Below are 22,691 nucleotides of genomic sequence, written 5' to 3'. Positions count from 1 at the left end.
CACTCTGTCGAACGACTTCTCCGCATCCAGGGAAAGAAGCAGAGAAGGCGTCCGAGTTTTTCCAACATAATCCACCAGGTCAATAAAGCGGGGTGTGCCGTCTGAGGAGACCCTTCCCCTGACGAAACGCACATGATCGCGACCGGAAGTCGTCATCAGAGCGCAAGAGATGCCTGGAAAATGTAGCCGCCTAGCCGCTGGAGAAGACGGACCCAGACCGAAGAAGATCCACGGGAAACCTTCCGACTGAGGTGTAAAAAGGCATCTAGACCCTTCTTGAAACTCTCTGCTGTCTCTGCTGTGACCAGCGCCTGAGGCAGGCTATTCCACATATTGACAGTTCTCACAGTAAAAAAGCCCTGTCGCCTCTGGTGATTAAACCTAAACAGTGCCCCCCCCCCCCCCCTTGTCTTTTAATTTTATTTATTTATTATCTGATTTGGGACAAGATAGTTAAAATTATTTTGTTGGGAGTTTTTTTTTTTTTTTTTACTTTTTTATGTATTTGGGCTTTAGGGGCATGTTTATTCATTTGTTTTTTTATTTATTTTACTTAATTTTACTTGGTCCACTATGGGACACGAACAAGCAATCATTCATTTGCTTGTTCATTATAATACCCTGCAATACTGATGTTTTTCATGGGTTAACACATCTGGTCAGAGTGATTTTCATGGGGATGTCAGCTGTAAGATACTGACAGATGCCGACACCCCGTGTTTTCCAATGCCACTAAAGCTCCGATGATGAGCTGCACCGGCATCGGCTCCATGACGTACTATTACTGCACTGAGCGCTAAGAGGTTACATTTAGAAGGTGATGCTCTTGTGCTTTCAGGAGATCTAGTACATGTTCATACTGACCTAGAAGCTCCGTCTCTTCCTTCACCGCCCCTGGGATCAGTATTCCTGCAGGAAACACAGAGACTGAATTCCTTCTTTCCATACAGATAATGAAAGGACGTGTGGATTTAGTCCTGTCTATTACCTGCTGATGTGAGGGGCTGGTGGTCCTCCATCATGACGTCCTTGTACACATCTTTGTGTCCTTCTAAATACTCCCACTCCTCCATGGAGAAATAGACAGCCACATCCTGACACCTTATAGGAACCTGACACACACAATGATCCCGTCATCACCCAGATCCCTTCATAGCATTACTGTATAATGTCCCAGCATTCCTAGCAGTGTCACCTCTCCAGTCAGCAGCTCCATCATCTTGTGGGTGACTTCTAGGATCTTCTGCTCATTGATGTCATCATGTATCAGGGGGTGAGGTGGAGGAGCCGGGATTGGGCTCAGGGTTCTCCCCCGTCCTTCATACACAGGGGCCTGACAGCGCCCACTAGAGGTCTTCCTCACTACTGTGTAATCCTGGTTATGGAGAGACACATTGATAAATCTCCCTCCATACATTTCCAGAATCTCTCACCTCTCCAGTCCTATCATCTGTTATTCCCATAGATAATGATGTCATGTGACCTCATCACAATCTCTCACCTCTCCAGTAATATAGAAGAGAATCTCTAGGGTGAGCTGGAAGATTCTCTCCACCCTCGTGTCCTTCTCATTTTCCATCTTTGAGGGGCCAATTGAGATTAGTAATGGATCCTATAATGTAGAAACCTGAATGGAAATAAGATGAGACAAATTCTATCAGCAACTGAAGACAACTTTGCTCATGGACAAGGGTTGCACCGATACCAGAATCTTGAGTGCGATACCAGGTAAAGTTTAACGATACTTCCAAGAAAAAAACATATTTTCGGGATTCAATGTTTAGGGTGCGGTCACATGGGGCGATTACATTGTGTTTAGAAATGTAATGCAAATGTCTGGGGGCTCAGCCCAATCACATATGTGTTTCCAATGAGACTCCTGCAGTCAGTAACGATCACAATGAAGGTTTTCCTGGAAATGTTAATATAAAATGTATAATTTATTTTGTAGTTTATACATTTTTATCAAACCAATGTAACTGTATGAATGAGCAGATAATGTAGTGATATGTAGAGATGTGAGAAGATGCGTCTCTATATACCAGAGCCTGGAGCTTGTGTCACAGTGTAACTATATGGAAGCTCTGGTGAGATCACATCCTCTCCCTGACAGCCAGTAAGTCCATTGTCCAGTGGATGGATTCGCTGTCCTGTATCTCTATGGCAGGTAGGACTTATTTCACCTTCTCAGTAGATTTCAAAGACTATGATGTGATGCAACTAGGAAGTGAATACTGTGCACAGATAACAAGCATAAAAAAGTCATGGCTCCTGGAAAATAAGAATCAATCCGGAATCTAGAAACATCATACCTGACCTCACAACTTCTGCAGTGGCAAAAGAGGGATAGTTGCAGTGTGCTATGTAACCCCCCCCCCCCAAGCCACACCTTTTATCTCACCCCTTACTCCACCTCCAAACAGTTTAGTGCTGCCCATCTTCCCCTCACAATGTTGCTCCCTCATATTCAGACCCCGCCCCCTCATATTGTAGCTCCACAAAGCAGTGCCCCCCCCCCAGGATCTTCCCTTCATACAGTGCCCCCCCAGCATCTTCCCTTCATACTGTGCCCCCCCAGCATCTCCCCTTCATACCGTGCCGCGTCAAGCATCTCCCCTTCATACTGTGCCCCCCCAGCATCTCCCCTTCATACCGTGCCGCGTCAAGCATCTCCCCTTCATATTGTGCCCCCCAGCATCTCCCCTTCATACTGTGCCCCCCAGCATCTCCCCTTCATACTGTGCCCCCCACAGCATCTCCCCTTCATACTGTGCCCCCCACAGCATCTCCCCTTCATACTGTGCCCCCCCAGCATCTCCCCTTCATACTGTGCCCCCCACAGCATCTCCCCTTCATACTGTGCCCCCCACAGCATCTCCCCTTCATACTGTGCCCCCCACAGCATCTCCCCTTCATACTGTGCCCCCCACAGCATCTCCCCTTCATACTGTGCCCCCCAGCATCTCCCCTTCATACTGTGTCCCCCCCAGCATCTCCCCTTCATACTGTGCCCCCCCCCCAGCATCTCCCCTTCATACTGTGTCCCCCCCCAGCATCTCCCCTTCATACTGTGCCCCCCCAGCATCTCCCCTTCATACTGTGTCCCTCCCGACATCTCCCCTTCATACTGTGCCCCCCCCAGCATCTCCCCTTCATACTGTGCCCCCCCAGCATCTCCCCTTCATACTGTGCCCCCTGAGAATCTCCCCTTCATACTGTGTTCCCCCAGCATCTCCCCTTCATACTGTGCCGCCCCACAGCATCACCCCTTCATACTGTGTCCCCCCCCGACATCTCCCCTTCATACTGTGCCACCCAACATCTCCCCTTCATACTGTGCCCCCTCAGCATCTCCCCTTCATACTGTGCCCCCCAACATCTCCCCTTCATACTGTGCCCCCCACCGACATCTCCCCTTCATACTGTGCCACCCCACAGCATCTCCCCTTCATACTGTGCCCCCGAACATCTCCCCTTCATACTGTGCCCCCCAACATCTCCCCTTCATACTGTGCCCCCAGCATCTCCCCTTCATACTGTGTCCCCCCCAGCATCTCCCCTTCATACTGTGCCCCCCAGCATCTCCCCTTCATACTGTGTCCCCCCCAGCATCTCCCCTTCATACTGTGTCCCTCCCGACATCGCCCCTTCATACTGTGCCCCCCAGCATCTCCCCTTCATACTGTGCCCCCTCAGCATCTCCCCTTCATACTGTGCCCCCTCAGCATCTCCCCTTCATACTGTGCCCCCTGAGCATCTCCCCTTCATACTGTGTTCCCCCAGCATCTCCCCTTCATACTGTGCCGCCCCACAGCATCTCCCCTTCATACTGTCCCTCCCAGCATCTCCCCTTCATACTGTGTCCCCCCCAGCATCTCCCCTTCATACTGTGCCCCCCACAGCATCTCCCCTTCATACTGTGCCCCCCCAACATCTCCCCTTCATACTGTGTTTCTTCCAGCATCTCCCCTTCATACTGTGCCCCCCCAGCATCTCCCCTTCATACTGTGCCCCCCCCAGCATCTCCCCTTCATACTGTGCCCCCCAGCATCTCCCCTTCATACTGTGCCCCCCCAGCATCTCCCCTTCATACTGTGTCCCCCCCCAGCATCTCCCCTTCATACTGTGCCCCCTGAGCATCTCCCCTTCATACTGTGTTCCCCCAGCATCTCCCTTCATACTGTGCCGCCCCACAGCATCTCCCCTTCATACTGTGCCGCCCCCCAGCATCTCCCCTTCATACTTTGCCCCCCCCCGACATCTCCTCTTCATACAGTGCCCCCCCCGACATCTCCCCTTCATACTGTGCCCCCCTCTAGCATCTCCCCTTCATACTGTGCCCCCCCAGCATCTCCCCTTCATACTGTGCCCCCCTAGCATCTCCCCTTCATACTGTGCCCCCCCTGCAGCTTCCCTTCATACTGTGCCCCCCCAGCATCTCCCATTCATACTGTGCCACCCCAGCAGCTCCCCTTCATACTGTGCCCCCCCAGCATCTCCCCTTCATACTGTGCCCCCCCCCAGCGTCTCCCCTTCATACTGTGCCCCCTGAGCATCTCCCCTTCATACTGTGTTCCCCCAGCATCTCCCTTCATACTGTGCCGCCCCACAGCATCTCCCCTTCATACTGTGCCGCCCCCCAGCATCTCCCCTTCATACTTTGCCCCCCCCCCGACATCTCCTCTTCATACAGTGCCCCCCCCGACATCTCCCCTTCATACTGTGCCCCCCCCAGCATCTCCCCTTCATACTGTGCCCCCCCAGCATCTACCCTTCATACTGTGCCCCCCCAGCATCTACCCTTCATACTGTGCCCCCCCCAGCATCTCCCCTTCATACTGTGCCCCCCCCAGCGTCTCCCCTTCATACTGTGCCCCCTGAGCATCTCCCCTTCATACTGTGTTCCCCCAGCATCTCCCTTCATACTGTGCCGCCCCACAGCATCTCCCCTTCATACTGTGCCGCCCCCCAGCATCTCCCCTTCATACTTTGCCCCCCCCCCCGACATCTCCTCTTCATACAGTGCCCCCCCCCCGACATCTCCTCTTCATACAGTGCCCCCCCGACATCTCCCCTTCATACTGTGCCCCCCCCCAGCATCTCCCCATCATACTGTGCCCCCCAGCATCTACCCTTCATACTGTGCCCCCCCCCAGCATCTACCCTTCATACTGTGCCCCCCCCAGCATCTCCCCTTCATACTGTGCCCCCCCTGCAGCTTCCCTTCATACTGTGCCCTCCCAGCATCTCCCCTTCATACTGTGCCCCCCCCCCAGCATCTCCCCTTCATACTGTGCCCCCCCCCCCCAGCAGTTCCCTTCACAGTTTCGGACACGGTGGGAAAAGCTGGGACAAACTCCCAAACGTCTGGGTGGTGGGAAAGCCCTGAAGAACCGGGAGAGTTGTCATAGTTATACGTCATTTAGTTGTGAGGTTTTCCCAATTTTACTGGATTCAGTGCAAATAACATGATATGACAGGGAGCTGTGAGGAAGGGCTCTGTTCCTCATAAAAAGGAAAAAATAAACAACACAAAACAACAAAGGAACCAATAAAGAGATCAGGTACAAATGTTGTGATGTGGAAGACAGCAAAGGGAACATCCCAAAGTTGTCTCCAGTACAGAAGTCTGTGAGGAGCTGGAGAGCACAGGAAGTGCAGTGTCCCCCTCCCTCTCCGTCCCGTATATCCACCATCTCCTGTACAGGAGTCTGGGAGGAGATTACATGGTGACAGCCGCCGCCGCTCTCTTCTTATGGGCCCAGTCACCCCCTCCCCGTATCCCTGTAACCCTGATAGAAGAGCCGCGACCCCTCACCTCCTCCTGCACAGCCGCCTCCACATACAGGACCTGTGATGATGCCATAGTCATGTGACCAGCCCCGGGTGTGGGAGGAGTCATGGGGGTCACATGTCCAGGTCTGACAGGATTCTCTACACAGAGGGTTCAGCATTACCTCAGGATGTACAGAGAGTCTGCAGCAGAGCTGTGTGTGTATAATGTGTGTATAGCAGTGCTGTGTGTGTATAATGTGTGTATAGCGGAGCTGTGTGTGTATAATGTGTGTATAGCGGAGCTGTGTGTGTATAATGTGTGTATAGCGGAGCTGTGTGTGTATAATGTGTGTACAGCGGAGCTGTGTGTGTATAATGTGTGTATAGCGGAGCTATGTGTGTATAATGTGTGTATAGCGGAGCTGTGTGTGTATAATGTGTGTATAGCGGAGCTGTGTGTGTATAATGTGTGTACAGCGGAGCTGTGTGTGTATAATGTGTGTATAGCGGAGCTATGTGTGTATAATGTGTGTATAGCAGAGCTGTGTGTGTATAATGTGTGTATAGCGGAGCTGTGTGTGTATAATGTGTGTATAGCGGAGCTGTGTGTATATATAATGTGTGTATAGCAGAGCTGTGTGTGTATAATGTGTGTATAGCAGAGCTGTGTGTGTATAATGTGTGTATAGCAGAGCTGTGTGTGTGTATAATGTGTGTATAGCAGAGCTGTGTGTGTATAATGTGTGTATAGTGGAGCTGTGTGTGTATAATGTGTGTATAGCGGAGCTGTGTGTGTGTATAGAAACAAAAAACAATGACGCCAGGGTAGAAGGAAGGTTGTTGAAATTCAGAGAGAAGTGGTCAAAAATTACTTCAAATCCCCGGGTTCTGGATATACTACTCAATGGATACAGAATAGAATTTATCAGTCCCTTACGTCCCATGGTTTGATCTGGCAAGAAGTGTTGGCCTTGTTATCAGCAGGGGTAGTTACTCCTGTTCCAAGGGATCAGGAAAAATCTGGATTTTATTCTTCTCTTTTCTTGGTGAAGAAACCGAACGGTACAAACTGATTGATCATAAACCTGAAGCGCCTCAACGACTTCATCATCTACAGAAAATTCCGGATGGAGTCAGTAAGATCTGCCACACACATCATTCACAAAGATGCGTTCATGTGCACTATAGATCTAAAAGATGCATATTATCATGTGCCTATCCAACCATTTTCACAAAAATTTTTCATGTTTTCAGTCTTGTCTCCAGGGGGCTCTACACTTCACTTCCAGTTTTGTGCACCCCCCTTTGGCATGTACTCAACCCCAAGAGCCTTCACCAAGGTGATGGTAGAGGTAGTGGCGTTTCTCCTGCAACGGGATGTACTTATTGTTCGGGACGATTTACTCATTATTGGCAAAGACAAAGAGAATTTAATTTCATCAAGAAATTTCACTATAGAAACCTTAGAGAATTTGGGTTGGATAATAAATTATCAAAAATCAGAAATCTTGCCAGCCACAATAAGAAAGTTTCTGGGTGTAAATCTGAACTCGAGTTACCAAATGTCATTCCTTCCACAGGAAAAGGGTGTACATATCAGGAAGCAAATAACAAAGTTCAGGAGAAGATCCGTGATCTTAATCAGAGAAGCCATGAAGGTCTTGGGATCCTTGACGGCAAGCATTCCTTCAGTGGCCTGGTGCCAGGCCCGATCCTGAATCCTTCAGAAGTGGATCCTGAAGTCTTGCAACAAGAGACAAGAAGATCTAGACGAAAAGATCCTGATTCCTCCTGCGGTAAAAGAAGATCTTCTATGGTGGTTAAAAGAGGAAAATCTGAAAAGAGGAATATTCTGGACAAACAACAGTATCCTATGTAAAAACACAAGAGGGAACCAGATCCCCACTTCTGAGCGCTCTAACTCAGCGAATATTTTCGTGGGCAGAGGATCACGTCCTATCAATATCAGCCACTCACCTGAAAGGTACAGAGAACATAAAGGCTGATTTTCTCAGCAGGAAGAAAATTCTCCCAAACAAGTGGTGTCTGAAAGAAGAAGTCTTTCACAACCTTGTATCCCGCTGGGGCAATCCTCAGATAGACCTGTTTGCTACAAGAAGGAACAATAAGTGCCATCACTATTTTCGCTAAAAAAAGGGGAGAACAAGCAAAGTCTAGACGCGTTCTCTCATTCTTGGAATGTTCCCCTAGCCTATGCCTTCCCCCCTATTCCCCTGATCGCCAAAGTCCTGGGAAAGATAAGTCAGGAGAAAACGAGAACTATATTCATCTGTCGGATCTGGCCGAAGAAAAGCTGGTACCCGCTATTGAAAAGGATGTCACAGCAGGATCCAGTAATTCTCCCGCTGTCACGGGACCTGTTGTCACTGGGTCCGATACATCATCCGAACCCGGGAAGGTTACAGCTTTTAGCCTGGATCCTGAATCCAGCTATCTAAGGTCTCAAGGACTTTCTAGCAAAGTTATCAGGACTCTAAAGGCAAGTAGGAAACCGGTCACATTTGCTATATACCACAAAATTTGGAAGAAGTTTTCTTCGTTTTGTAAAGATAACCCACCTTTCCAATCTAACCCTAATATTTTACAGGTCCTTGATTTCCTTCAGAAAGGTCTGGAGTTGGGCCTATCTACCAGTACCTTGAAGGTCCAGGTGTCAGCTCTTAGTGCCTTTTTTGACCAGCCACTCATCAAACACAGGTGGGTTAAAAGTTTTATTAAAGCATCTTCTAGGTTAAGACCTCAGATTATTAACAAATAATGGGATCTGTCTTTGGTCCTGAATAGAGATGAGCGAACACACTCGTCCGAGCTTGATGCTCGTTCGAGCATTAGCGTACTCGAAACTGCTCGTTGCTCTGACGAATATTTTGCCAGCTCGAGAAAATGGCATCTCACGCCGTTTTGGATTGCGGACAATGCTTTTAGCCATTTGTCCACCAGTCAGTCTTCCACGCAGTCCACCAATGTCACCGAAATCAGCACTCCTCCACCTCCGCCTCCTTCCCCCCAGTTTGCCCCCTCCCAGGAAAATTTGCCATTTGAACCGGCATACTCTGAGGAACTGTTTTCTGGACCCTTCCCAGAGTCACAAACCATTTGTCCGGTTGCTGCTGAGCTCTTTTGCGATGCCCAGCTTTTCCACCTCCGCCCGGGCACACCACTGCTCCTTCTCCTGTGTCATCTGCTGCCTCTGCTAGTCAGCCCCCTGCCCAGGACCCCGGCCCAAACACCTCCCGTGCGAAAACCACACCTTCGGCTCCACGATCCTCCACAGCATCCACCAATGTCTCCATGCGCAGCGTTCAGCTCTCCATACCCCAGACGCTGGAGCGCAAGAGGAAATACAGTGCAACCCACCCACACGCCCAAGCCCTCAAGTCCACATCTCCAAATTACTTAGCCTGGAGATGCTGCCCTATAGGCTGGTAGAGACCGAGGCCTTTCGCAACCTCATGGTGGCGGGCGCCCCTCGGTATTCGGTCCCCAGCCGCCACTACTTTTCCCGATGTGCCGTCCCAACCCTGCACCAGCACGTGTCAGACAACATCATCCATGCCCTGACCAACGCCGTTTCTGACAAGGTCCACCTGACCACGGACACGTGGACGAGTGCTGCCGGGCAGGTCCACTATATGTCGCTGACAGCACATTGGGTTAACTTGGTGTAGGCTGGGACCGAGTCTGACCCTGGGGCTGCTCATATACTGCCGACGCCGAGGATTGCGGGGACTACCTCGGTCCAGGTCTCTCAGGCCTACTATAGCCAAAGCACCCTGAGGTCTGTTTCTCAGCGCATATCGGAGGAGGAAGAGGAGTAGAATGTTGGTGAGACAGAAGAGGGGAGCATTGCTCAGTCCTTCACTGTTCAGCGTGTATGGGCAGAAGAAGAGGAGTTGGAGGAGGAGGAAATGGACAGTCAGGCCAGTGAGGGGAGTGAATTCTTGCGAGTTGGGACTTTGGCGCATATGGCAGATTTCATGCTAGGCTGTCTATCCCGTGACCCTCGCGTTCAAAGAATTTATTCCAGCACTGATTACTGGGTATTCGCTCTCCTGGACCCACGGTACAAACAAAATCTTTCCACTCTCATCCCTGGAGAGGAAAGGAGTGTGAGAATGCATGAATAACAGCAGGCCCTGGTGCACAAGCTGAAACAGTATTTCCCTTCTGACAGCGCTAGCGGCAGAGGGCGTACTTCTGCGGGACAAGTAGCGAGGGAGAGTAGGCGAGCAGGCAGCTTGTCCAGCACTGGCAGGGGTACGCTTTACAAGGCCTTTGCCAGTTTTATGTCACCCCAGCAAGACACTGTCACCTGTCCCCAGTCTCAGCAGAGTAGGGCTGATCTTTACAGAAAGATGGTGAGGGAGTACGTAGCTGACCATACCATCGTCCTAAATGATCACACAGCTCCCTACAACTACTGGGTTTCAAAGCTGGACATATGGCACGAACTGGCACTTTACGCCTTGGAGGTTCTTGCCTGCCCTGCCGCTAGCGTGTTGTCTGAGCGGGTTTTCAGTGCAACTGGTGGCATCATCACCGATAAGCGTACACGCCTGTCGACTGACAGGCTGAAGCTTATCATGATGCATAAAGCCTGGATTTCTCAGGATTTCCATTCTCCACCAGGTGAAAGAAGCTCAACCTGAATAATGTATGCACTCCTCCTCCTCATTTTCCTCCTTCTCCTCCTCTTTGTACACTAAAGCAGAGGAAACAGGCTACTTTTTGCCAGTGCCAACTGGCTCTAGCTATAGTACTCTATGTATTTAATTTAATAGGGCCACCTACCCGGTCCTCTGTTTTAAAAATTTTTGGGAGTGCCACATACAGGCGCTCAATCTATTTAATTTTTCTGGAGGACCACCTACCTGCCTCCTCTGGTTTGAAAACTTTTTTGGACTGCCACATACAGGCACTATCCAAATGTAATTGTCTCCATAGCAGCCTCCACACGTCGTCTTTATAGCTGCCTCCATACGTTGTCTCCATTGCTACCTCCACACATCATCTCCATAGCTGCCTCCCAAAGTTGTCCATATAGCTGCCTCCATACATCGTCCCCTTAGCAAACAAGCTGTGTCAGGCAGAATTTTGGGTTGTTTTCATGGCTTCCACATCAAACTTGTTAACTTTGTCGCTACCCTGCTGTGTTATCCACAAAATATACTGGCAAACTTTTATCATTTACTGATATTATTTCATCGCTTCTTGGGCATCTGTTTACATTCCCCTCACCCGCCATAACCAAACCAATTACTTATAAGAACAGTACTACACTTGATCTTATACAAAATGTTCTTAGAAGTGCTGTTTGTAGCCCCCGTCTGCTTTGAAAATTATAATTTTTTCAAAGTAAACGCTTCTGGCCCCCAGGTCCATTTTGGGTGGGGAGGAGCCGAGAGACAGGGGCTTGGACAGGCGAAAGCTCGCCTGGCAGCGGACCGCCAGCTCCTTCCCAAGATCCAACTAACATAGTTTTAACTGCAGCACCTTTAATCTACTACTACCTTACTGCCTCCATACATCGTTACCTTAGCAAACGAGCTGTGTCAGGCAGAATTTTGGGTTGTTTTCATGGCTTCCACATCAAACTTGTTAACTTTGTCGCCACCCTGCTGTGTTATCCACAAAATATACTGGCAAACTTTTATCATTTACCAATATTATTTTAGCGCTTCTTGCGCATCTGTTTACGTTCCCCTCACCCGCCATAACCCAAACTTATAAGAACACTACTACACTTGATCTTATACAAAAGGTTTGTAGCCCCCGCCTGCTTTGAAAATTATAATTTTTTTCTAAGTAAACGCTTCTGGCCCCCAGGCCCATTTTGGGTGGGGAGGAGCCGAGAGACAGGGGCTTGGACAGGCGAAAGCTCGCCTGGCAGCGGACCGCCAGCTCCATCCCAAGATTAGGCAGCCTCAGAGGCATCCATGCATACTGCCCCTGCTGTTTCCTGTCCAATTCGCCTCCACGATCCTCCACAGCGTCCACCAATGTCTCCACGTGCAACTTTCTACTCTCTATACCCCAGATGCTGGAGCGCGAGAGGACATACGGCACATCATCCCCTTATCAAACAAGCTGTGTCAGGCAGAATTTTCAGGTGTTTCACCAGATACATAATGGAACTCGGTGCATCTGTCGCCGCCATGCTGGAGACCTGAAGTTTCAATCATAGCAGCGCAATATGGATGCCCCATACTGTCACTCTTAATCATGGTCAGGCTCATTTTTCGGGTATTTCACCAGATACGTTATGGAACTTGGTCGACTATCGACTAAATATACCGTCAACCTTTTGTTCACATAGGAAATCATTTCAGCGCTTCTTGCTCACCTCCTTTGGTTCCTCTCTGCCACCCATTGGTTTGAAGCCATTTGGGGTATGTCGCCATGCCACTCTCTAGCCTGCCGCTGCTGCCACTGCCTCTGCATGCCGTCTTCTATAGTGTCAGGGTCAATTAGTGGATGTTTTAGATGCTATCTAGCCTCATTCGGTCACTCTGTCATCGCCATGCTGTTGCCCATAATTTTGGCATAATGGTGCGATTAGGCAGCCTCAGAGGCATCCATGCATGCTGCCCCTGCTGTTTCCTGTCCATTTCCGTGGTGTTTCCATCATTTTCTGAGGTTTCAAGGTGTTTGGCCAAGCTTCCCTGTGCAGACCCTTGGCCCCCTTGAAAAATGCTCGAGTCTCGAGCATCGGGAAAAGTTTGTCTCGAATAACGAGCACCCGAGCATTTTAGTGCTCGCTCATCTCTAGTCCTGAACACTTTATCAAAAGAACCTTTGAACCGATTGACTCTTCTGATATAAGAAACTTAACTTTAAAAACTCTATTCCTGATCGCTATTACCTCAGCTAGACGGTTAGGTGAAATACAGGCTATATCGATTAGAGAACCTTATATGAGAATTCTGGAAGATAGAATTATTATTATGTTGGACCCTAACTTTGTTCCTAAAGTAAACTCCAACTTTCACAGGAACCAGGAAATTATACTTCCCTCCTGTGAAAATCTGTCCTCCGAGAGAGAACATGAATGGAATTCATTGGATGTAAGACGCTCCGTTATCAGGTACATAAAAGCTACGGAGCCTTGGCGTATGTATCATAACCTTTTTGTCCAATTTCAGGGGAAAAACAAGGGGAGGAAGGTGTCAAAGGCGACCATTGCTAGATGGCTGAAGACGGCGATCTCCTTATGTTACGAAATCCAGAAGACACCAGTCCCTACAGGAATATGAGCACATTCGATGAGGGCTATGTCAACATCCTGGGCAGAGAGAAGAGGAGCCTCGTTGGAGCAGATCTGTAACGCTGCAACGTGGTCCACCTCCTCTACATTCTGAAAGCATTACAGACTGGACTTACCATCTTCAAAGGACTTATCCTTTGGACGCAAAGTTCTACAAGCAGTAATCCCTCCCTAAAACCTTGCTTATTTTGTAAATCTCCAGGTGGGCCGTCATGGGGGACGAAGTGGAAATCATGAATTAGTTACCTACCGGTAATTCTATTTCCATTAGTCCACCATGACTGCCTATATATTCCCGCCCTAAAGTAAATTAATTTTTTTGTCTAGGTTTGCGGATGAAACCTTGTATGTGATTATAACATACTAATAAAATTGTTGTATCCTCCTTAAGTGTGGTTATTTTGGAATCACTGGCAGGATTTTAACCTCTCTTCTTCCTTTCCCTGCAGTGGTCAAGGAACGAAGTGGAAATGCAGGTTTCTTCCACCATTACAACATCAGAAGGAACAGACAGAGGAAGAGGTGGGCGTGGATGTTGTCCATAGACAATAAAGAAGGGGCGGCCTTGGCAGATTCAGAGTCCAGAGAATTGTAGGAAAATTCCACCCAAGGCAACAGGGTGGACCAGTCATTCATTTGGTCGGAGACACAATGGCGTAGATAGCAGCCCAGAGTCTGATTAACTCTCTCATAGGTCCAATTTGGTAAAGACTTGGCTCCACGAAGGCAGTCAAAGAGTTCTGTGATCTGAGGTAGTGGGTAACGGTTCTTCACCATAACTTTATTAAGACCGCGATAGTCAATGCACGGGATGAGAGAACCATCCTTCTTGGCCCCGAAGGAGAATCCAGCATCGGCAGTAGAAGAGGACTTACATATGAACCCCTTCAGCAGATTCTTCTTCACATAAGCCGATATAGCCATGGTTTCAGGTACATGATGATACACCCGACCCCGTGGTGGAGACGTGCCCGGCAACATGTCAATAGGGCACTCACAGGGCCGGTGAGGTCTCTACTTTCTTCTCAGAGAAGACATCCGCAAAGTTCATATATATGGAACGGGGAGGCCCATCAGAGTCTTGGAGGACACTGGGGAGGCTGTGGTGGATACAGGATGAGGTACCACCAAACAGCCTGACTAGCATTCCAGTCCCCCAAAGACTTCGCCATTTCTTTCATGGACATGTCTTGTGTGCTCATCCCACTCATATGTGTGAAAATATTTGAGTTTATCGTGTACATGAAACGATTTTTATAAATGAGGTTACAGTTTTTCTCTGTGATTCTATTTTTTTATTGATTAAAAATAAAATTTAAAAGTTTTAGTTTTTTGAGAATGAAGGAAACATTTACCGTACAAATATATGAAATTCCATGACTACATATCCAAGCAGTGTAAGACAAGTCACGGTCTCCTGGAGGACAGAAGTCATTAGTCAGAGGACAACAGGAATGACCAGTGGAGGCCCCAGCGAGATGTCACTACAACAACAAAATGGCTGTTTCACTCGATGATAAAGAAGATGTGATTCGTGGCTACAATATTTTCTAGACTTAAATGTGAGTGGGATTTTGTCTTTGTGTGAGATTCTTTGAAGAGTAAGGCTATCTGCACAAATGGAAGAATTTACCCCCAACATCAATTCCACAACCATTTATAAACCTGCAGAAACCATCTGTTTTTATGCTGCGATTTTGCTGCCTGATGTTCAACTTCTGTACCGCAAAATCCATGAGCATAGCGTCTAGCCACAGTGAATTCTCTGATGTTTAACAAGATCTGATTTTCGGATAAAACATTTCCCACATTCTGAACATGAAAATGGCTTCTCCCCAGTGTGAATTCTCTGATGTATAACAAGAGATTGTTTTTGAATAAAACATTTCCCACATTCTGAACATGAAAATGGCTTCTCCCCTGTGTGAATTCTTTGATGAATATCAAGATCTGATTTTCGGCTATGACATTTCCCACATTCTGAACATGAAAATGGCTTTTCTCCAGTGTGAATTCTCTGATGTTTAACAAGATCTGATTTTCGGATAAAACATTTCCCACATTCTGAACATGAAAATGGCTTCTCCCCAGTGTGAAGTCTCTGATGTTTAACAAGAACTGGTTTTTGGGTAAAACATTTCCCACATTCTGAACATGAAAATGGCTTCTCCCCAGTGTGAATTCTCTGATGTGCAACAAGACCTGATATTTGGGTAAAACATTTCCCACATTCTGAACATGAAAATGGCTTCTCTCCAGTGTGAATTCTCTGATGTGCAACAAGAGCTGATTTGTGGGTAAAAAATTTCCCACATTCTGAACATGTAATTGGTTTCTCCCCTGTGTTAAGTCTCTGATGCTTAACAAGAGCTGAATTATCAGTGTATTTTCCCCCATATACTAAACATGAGAATGGCTTCTCCCCAGTGTGAATTCTCTGATGTATAACAAGATATGATTTGTCTTTATAACATTTCCCACATTGTGAACATAAAAATGGCTTCTCCCCAGTGTGAATTCTCTGATGTATAACAAGAGATTGTTTACGGATAAAACATTTCCCACATTCTGAACATGAAAATGGCTTCACCCCTGTGTGAATACTCTGATGTTTAACAAGATATAGTTTTTGGGTAAAACATTTCCCACATTCTGAACATGAAAATGGCTTTTCTCCAGTGTGAATTATCTGATGTGCAACAAGATCTTGTTTTTGGATAAAACATTTCCCACATTCTGAACATGAAAATGGCTTCTCCCCGGTGTGACTTCTCTGATGTCTAACAAGAGATTTTTTTTGGATAAAACATTTCCCACATTCTGAACATGAAAACGGCTTCTCCCCTGTGTGAATTCTCTGATGTTTAACAAGTTCAACTTTTCGGAGAAAACATTTCCCACATTCTGAACATGAAAATGGCTTCTCCCCAGTGTGAATTATCTGATGTGCAACAAGACCTGATTTTAGGAGAAAACATTTCCCACATTCTGAACATGAAAATGGCTTCTCCCCAGTGTGAATTCTCTGATGTTTAACAAGACCTTGGTTTTGGAAAAAACATTTCCCACATTCTGAACATGAAAATGGCTTCTCTCCAGTGTGAGATCTCTGATGTTTAACAAGATCTGGTTTCTGGATAAAACATTTCCCACATTCTGAACATGTAAATGGCTTCTCCACTGTGTGAATCATGTGATGTCTAGCAAGAACTGATTTAGTGCTATAACATTTCCCACATTCCGAACATGAAAATCGCTTCTTTTCTGTGTGAATTAGTTGTTGTCCAATATCTGATTTCTGGATTACATCTCCTTTCCCAGTCTGAGATGATGAAAAAGAAACAGGTGGAGGACCATTGCTGTGTAGTGCTGAGGATGGATCTCTCTCTTCATATGCATCTCCTGTGACCTCAATTTCTTCTACTTTAGAATCTGTAGATATCAGACGTCCCTCCGAGCTCCTGCTGCAGTCATCTGCCCAAAAAACATAAAATGTTATAATATTTTGATATTTTATAGAGACCCTTTCTAGGTTGCTGAAGATCTTCCGAGCCTTCCTGATCCGAGCTCCTGTTTAGAACGATCAGTGCTCAGTAAGTTTGTGTTAGGCAAAGGGCCGAGTACAGTATATACTCGTGTATAAGCTGAGTTTTTCAGCACAAAAAATGTGCTGAAAACCCTCACCTCGGCTTGTATAGAATCAATTAAAAAATAAAAAAAGTAATACTCACCCTCCAGTGTCCGGTTACTTGGCGCGGCTCCCAATCTTCCGTGCGGTTCCCGGTGGCTCCTTTTCTCTCTTCTGTCTTGTTTCTTCTCTAGCCGGCAGAGTCGTGTCCATGTGAACTGCCAGCAGGCGCACACTATGTTGCGGTGCTGTTGCCGCTGATGATGACACTGCCGCATCATAGTGTGCGCCTGCCGGCAGATCGCATGGGGGCGACTCTGCCGACTAGAGAAGAAACAAGACAGAAGAGAGTAAAGGAGTCACCGGGAACCGCGCGGAAGATTGGGAGCCACGCCAAGGATCCGGATAACGGAGGGTGAGTATTAAGTTTTTTTTATTTTTAACGCGCTTAGCAGGGGCCTGGCTGTATAATACAGGGGGCTGGCTATATTCTTCATGAGAGCTGGCTGTATACTACTTGGGGGCTGGCTGGCTGTATACTACACCCTCGGCTTATACTCGAGTCAATAGGTTTTCCCAGTTCCTGGTGGTAAAATTAGGGGTCACGGCTTATACTTGAGTATAAAAGAGAAACGATACGCGTGCCACATGTGTAAATTCAGGATAAATTGTTTTCACTTATTTAACCCCTTAACTACCTGGCCCTTTTTTGCTTTTTCATTTCCATTTTTCACTCCCCACCTTCAAAAATCTATAACTTTTTTATTTTTCCATGTAAAGAGCTCTGTGACAGATTGTTTTCTGCATAACAAATTGCACTTCAAAGTGATGGTATTTAATTCTCCACATCCTGTACTGGAAAGCGGGGAAAAAAATTCCAAATGCATTACATGTGGGCTTGGATTTTATGGCTTTCATTGTACGCCCCAAATGACAGGTCTACTTTATTCTTTGGGTCGGTACGATTACTGGGATACCAAATTTGTATAGAGACAAACCACACTTGAATTTCAAACTTGTTGGGATCCAGCAAAGGCATAGTGCGTTTGAAACGCGTTGCTGATTCACATTTTTTTAAGCTGTTATATGTGGGAATTGGAGATTTGTGACTATGGTCCTGAAATAAAAGCATGATTTTTATCTTTGAAAAATCGGATTCAGAGTGTCCTTTTTGCTGGATCGCAACAAGTTTGAAATTTGAGTGTGGTTTGTCTCCAGTCCAGGAGGGATCTACAGCACGGACCAAGCTGCATGCTACAGATCACTGAGCTGACCCTATATACACTCACCGGCCACTTTATTAGGTACACCTGTCCAACTGCTCGTCAACACTTAATTTCTAAACAGCCAATCACATGGCGGCAACTCAGTGCATTTAGTCATGTAGACATGGTCAAGACAATCTCCTGCAGTTCAAACCGAGCATCAGTATGGGGAAGAAAGGTGATTTGAGGCCTTTGAACGTGGCATGGTTGTTGATGCCAGAAGGGCTGGTCTGAGTATTTCAGAAACTGCTGATCTCTAGGGTTTACAGAGAATGGTCCGAAAAAGAAAAAACATCCAGTGAGCGGCAGTTCTGTGGGCGGAAATGCCTTGTTGATGCCAGAGGTCAGAGGAGAATGGGCAGACTGGTTCGAGCTGATAGAAAGGCAACAGTGACTCAAATCGCCACCCGTTACAACCAAGGTAGACAGAAGAGCATCTCTGAACGCACAGTACGTCAAACTTTGAGGCAGATGGGCTAAAGCAGCAGAAGACCACACCGGTGCCACTCCTTTCAGCTAAGAACAGGAAACTGAGGCTACAATTTGCACAAGCTCATCTAAATTGGACAGTAGAAGATTGGAAAAACGTTGCCTGGTCTGATGAGTCTCGATTTCTGCTGTGACATTCGGATGGTAGGGTCAGAATTTGGCGTCAACAACATGAAAGCATGGATCCATCCTGCCTTGTATCAACGGTTCAGGCTGGTGGTGGTGGTGTCATGGTGTGGGGAATATTTTCTTGGCACTCTTTGGGCCCCTTGGTACCAATTGAGCATCGTTGCAACGCCACAGCCTACCTGAGTATTGTTGCTGACCATGTCCATCCCTTTATGAGCACAATGTACCCTGTAACATCTGATGGCTACTTTCAGCAGGATAATGCGCCATGTCATAAAGCTGGAATCATCTCAGACTGGTTTCTTGAACATGACAATGAGGTCACTGGACTCAAATGGCCTCCACAGTCACCAGATCTCAATCCAATACAGCATCTTTGGGATGTGGTGGAACGGGAGATTCGCATCATGGATGTGCAGCCAACAAATCTGCGGCAACTGTGTGATGCCATCATGTCACTATGGAGCAAAATCTCTGAGGAGCTTCAGGCACCTTGTTGTATCTATGCCACGAAGAATTGAGGCAGTTCTGAAGGCAAAAGGGGGTCCAACCCGTTACTAGCATGGTGTACCTAATAAAGTGGCCGGTGAGTGTATGTGACTATATTACAAATTTGTATAGGTTTTATAATGTTTTCATACATTTACAAAAATTAAAACCTCCTGTACAAAATTTTGATAAGCAGTGGTTGGGGGTTCCCAGGATGTTCTTGGCGCCAATCACTCAAAGTAGTAACTTTGTATTGATTAAACTACTTTATAGGTTTACTCAGTAAAACGCGTTTCGAGCCTGGTCCGGGCTCTTCATCAGTTACATAATGCATGTAGTGAGCGTACAGCTTATATACATAAATCTTTGGTGGGATAAAGTTTTGGTTTTTTTTAATTACGTCAGCTTAATATCACTAGTTAACAAGCAACATTTGTAGTAGTGTTCGTTGATAAAAATAGCTGGAGCCTTAGGTAAAACCATCATTTTTATGGCTTCTACTCTGCCCACCCATGAGATATGTGCCCAAGCATACAATTTTAGTTCTTGTTCTATTTGGCTTAGAAGGGGAGTATAATTGTGATCAAAAAGATTTTTTATGGGAAAAGTAAGGTTTATTCCTAGATATGGAATGGAGTCCGAGGCCCATTGGAACGGATATTTAGATTTGATTTGTTCCGCATCAGTGTCATGGATAGACATACCCAGAATGAGAGATTTGTTCGCATTCAGTTTGTAATAGGAAATTTCACTGAATTTATCAAGCAGGGCGGTCACTCCACCCAAAGACTGGAGTGGATCCATTAATGCGATAATTACATCGTCGGCAAATAGGCCGATCTTGTGGGTCTGAGAGCCTACTTTGATGCCCGAGATCTCACTAGAGGATCTAATAGCTTACACCAGGGTTCCATGACCAATGTAAAAATCAATGGCGATAGTGGACACCCCTGGCGAGTGCCGTTCGATATAGAAAAGGGTTTAGATGTATAGCCTGCTAGAGATACATAGGCAGATGGTTCCGTATAGAGTGCTAAAATTCCTCTCATTGCTTTTACAGAAAATCCAAACTTGCCCAACACCTCTTCAAGGTAGTCCCAGTGCACTCTGTCGAACGCCTTCTCCGCATCCAGGGAAAGAAGCAGAGAAGGCGTCCGATTTTTTCCAACATAATCCACCAGGTCAATAAAGCCGCGTGTCCCGTCTGAGGAGACCCTTCCCCCGACGAAACCCACATGATCGCGACCGGAAGTCACCGCATCGCAAGAGATGCCTGGGAAATGTAGTCCCAGCAGATCGCGCATTCTCGCAAAGGCAGCGAACAGTCGAGCCGCTGGAGAAGTCGGACGCCGGACCGAAGAAGATCCACGGGAAGCGCACCGACTGAGGACCGATCTGGAGGAGAACTTCGACCGCAGCTGGACATGTTGTACTTTACAATAACACTATTTTCGTATTGATACTTTTTAAAAATCACTTATCATAGTTTATACGGTTGAAAAAAGACACTTGTCCATCAAGTTAAACCAAGGAAGGGAAGGGACTGGATGAAGGAGAGACTCATGGGAAACAATTCTATATAACATAACTATCAATGTTATTTAGGTGTAAAAAGGCATCTAGACCCTTCTTAAAGCTCTCTGCTGTCCCTGCTGTGACCAGCGCCTGAGGCAGGCTATTCCACAGATTGACAGTTCTCACAGTAAAAAAGCCCTGCAGCCTCTGGTGATTAAACCCCCCCCCCTAGTCTTTTGATTTATTTATTTATTACATCTGATTTGGGACAAGATAGTTTAAATTATCTTGTTGGGAGTTTCTTCTTCTTTTTTTTAAAACTTTTTTATGTAGTTGTGCTTTGGGGGCATGTTTATTACCGTATATACTTGAATATAAGCCAACCCGAGTATAAGCCGAGGCCCCTAATTTTACCACCAAAAACTGTGAAAACCTATTGACTCGAGTATAAGCCGAGGGTGGGAAATGCATTGGTCACAGACCCCCCCCCCAGTATATAGCCAGCCCAGCCTGCCCCCAGTAGTATACAGCACTGTCCCCAGTAGTATACAGCACTGCCCCCAGTAGTATACAGCCCTGCCCCCAGTAGTATACAGCCCTGCCCCCAGTAGTATACAGCCCTGCCCCCAGTAGTATACAGCCTGCCCCCAGTAGTATACACCCTGCCCCCAGTAGTATACACCCTGCCTCTAGTAGTATACACCCTGCCTCCAGTAGTATACAGCACTGCCCCCAGTAGTATACAGCACTGCGCCCAGCAGTATACAGCACTGCCCCCAGTAGTATACAGCCTGCCCCCAGTAGTATACAGCACTGCCCCCAGTAGTATACAGCACTGCCCCCAGTAGTTTACAGCACTGCCCACAGTAGTATACAGCACTGCCCACAGTAGTATACAGCCTGCCCCCAGTAGTATAGAGTCACCCCAGCCGCCCCCAGTAGTATACAGCATCAAAAAAAACAAAAAACTTATATACTCACCCTCCGGTGGCCCCGATGTGTAGCACTGCTCTCCCAATGTCCGCGCGGCTTGTCTTCAGGCTTCCGCGCCCGTCTTCTGTCTTCTGCTGGGCGCTGCCGTTGTTCTCTCCCGGCAGGCGCATAGTATGATGCGCCGCTGCTGACGTCATGCTAGGCTTCACCCGGGAGAAAAACAATGGGACGCCCTGCAGAAGACAGAAGACGGGCGCGGATGCCTGAAGACGACCCGCGCGGACATCGGGGCCACCGGAGGGTGAGTATATAAGTTTATTTTTTTAAATTAATTTTTAAGTAATTTAAGTAATTTTTACTTTCGTATTGACTCGTGTATAAGCCGAGGGGACATTTTTCAGCACATTTTTTGTATATACGGTAATTAGTTTTTTTTTTTGTTTTTTTACTTAATTTTAATTGGTCCACTATGGGACACGAACAATAAATCATTCATTTGCTTGTTCATTATAATACCCTGTAATACTGATGTTTTTCATGGATTAACACATCTGGTCAGAGTGATTTTCATGGGGATGTCAGCTGTAAGATACTGACAGATGCCGACACCTTGTGTTTACCAATGCCACTAAAGCTCCAATTATGAGCTGCACCGGCATCACCTCCATGACGTACTATTACTGCACTGAGCACTAAGGGGTTACATTTAGAAGGTGATGCTCTTGTGCTTTCAGGAGATCTAGTCTATGATCATACTGACCTGGCAGCTCCGTCTCTTCCTCCGAGGCCCCGGGGATCAGTATTCCTGCAGGAAACACAGAGACTGAATTCCTTCTTTCCATACAGATAATGAAAGGACGTGTGGATTTAGTCCTGTCTATTACCTGCTGATGTGAGGGGCTGGTGGTCCTCCATCATGACGTCCTTGTACACATCTTTGTGTCCTTCTAAATACTCCCACTCCTCCATGGAGAAATAGACAGCCACATCCTGACACCTTATAGGAACCTGACACACACAATGATCCCGTCATCACCCAGATCCCTTCATAGCGTTACTGTATAATGTCCCAGCATTCCCAGCAGTGTCACCTCTCCAGTCAGCAGCTCCATCATCTTGTGGGTGACTTCTAGGATCTTCTGCTCATTGATGTCATCATGTATCAGGGGGTGAGGTGGAGGAG

At 47.0% G+C, this 22,691-nt stretch overlaps 2 protein-coding genes across 3 annotated transcripts in view; one reads left to right on the top strand and one right to left on the bottom strand.

Moving 5' to 3' along the window:
* Positions 1-22,392, bottom strand: part of LOC140065389 (uncharacterized) — a 61,735-nt gene extending 39,343 nt beyond the window's left edge. Inside the window, exons 1-2 of one of the 2 annotated variants that reach the window (XM_072112993.1) lie at positions 22,269-22,392; positions 16,406-16,534 (exon numbers count right to left, since the gene is read on the bottom strand). In XM_072112993.1, the coding sequence (XP_071969094.1) occupies positions 16,406-16,534; positions 22,269-22,350 (211 nt within the window). In that variant the 5' untranslated portion in view covers positions 22,351-22,392. Of the gene's footprint in view, positions 1-864; positions 962-16,405; positions 16,535-22,268 lie in introns of those variants that run through there. The other variant, XM_072112992.1, reaches the window with a different exon arrangement.
* Positions 1,683-13,486, top strand: LOC140065227 (uncharacterized). The gene is made up of 8 exons (XM_072112829.1): positions 1,683-1,728; positions 6,828-6,911; positions 7,030-7,251; positions 7,356-7,591; positions 7,877-8,275; positions 8,384-8,493; positions 12,788-12,860; positions 12,939-13,486. Exons 1-8 carry the CDS (start codon positions 1,683-1,685, stop codon positions 13,047-13,049), a joined length of 1,281 nt encoding a protein of 426 aa, XP_071968930.1. The 3' UTR covers positions 13,050-13,486.
* Positions 22,393-22,691: the final 299 nt, after the last annotated feature.

The sequence above is a fragment of the Engystomops pustulosus genome, chromosome 6 (assembly GCF_040894005.1).
Source record: "Engystomops pustulosus chromosome 6, aEngPut4.maternal, whole genome shotgun sequence".
In the NCBI taxonomy this organism is placed as follows: Eukaryota; Metazoa; Chordata; class Amphibia; order Anura; family Leptodactylidae; genus Engystomops; species Engystomops pustulosus.
This window is presented reverse-complemented; position numbering and strand designations above follow the sequence as displayed.

Bases quoted from the DNA above. Each gene is read 5' to 3' on its own strand.
- LOC140065227 (XM_072112829.1), top strand. From the start codon at position 1,683: ATGGACAAGGGTTGCACCGATACCAGAATCTTGAGTGCGATACCAG. The intron at 7,252-7,355 runs GTTGGATAATAA...TTCCTTCCACAG, and splicing joins AGAAACCTTAGAGAATTTGG to GAAAAGGGTGTACATATCAG. The intron at 8,276-8,383 runs GCAAGTAGGAAA...AATATTTTACAG, and splicing joins AAGTTATCAGGACTCTAAAG to GTCCTTGATTTCCTTCAGAA.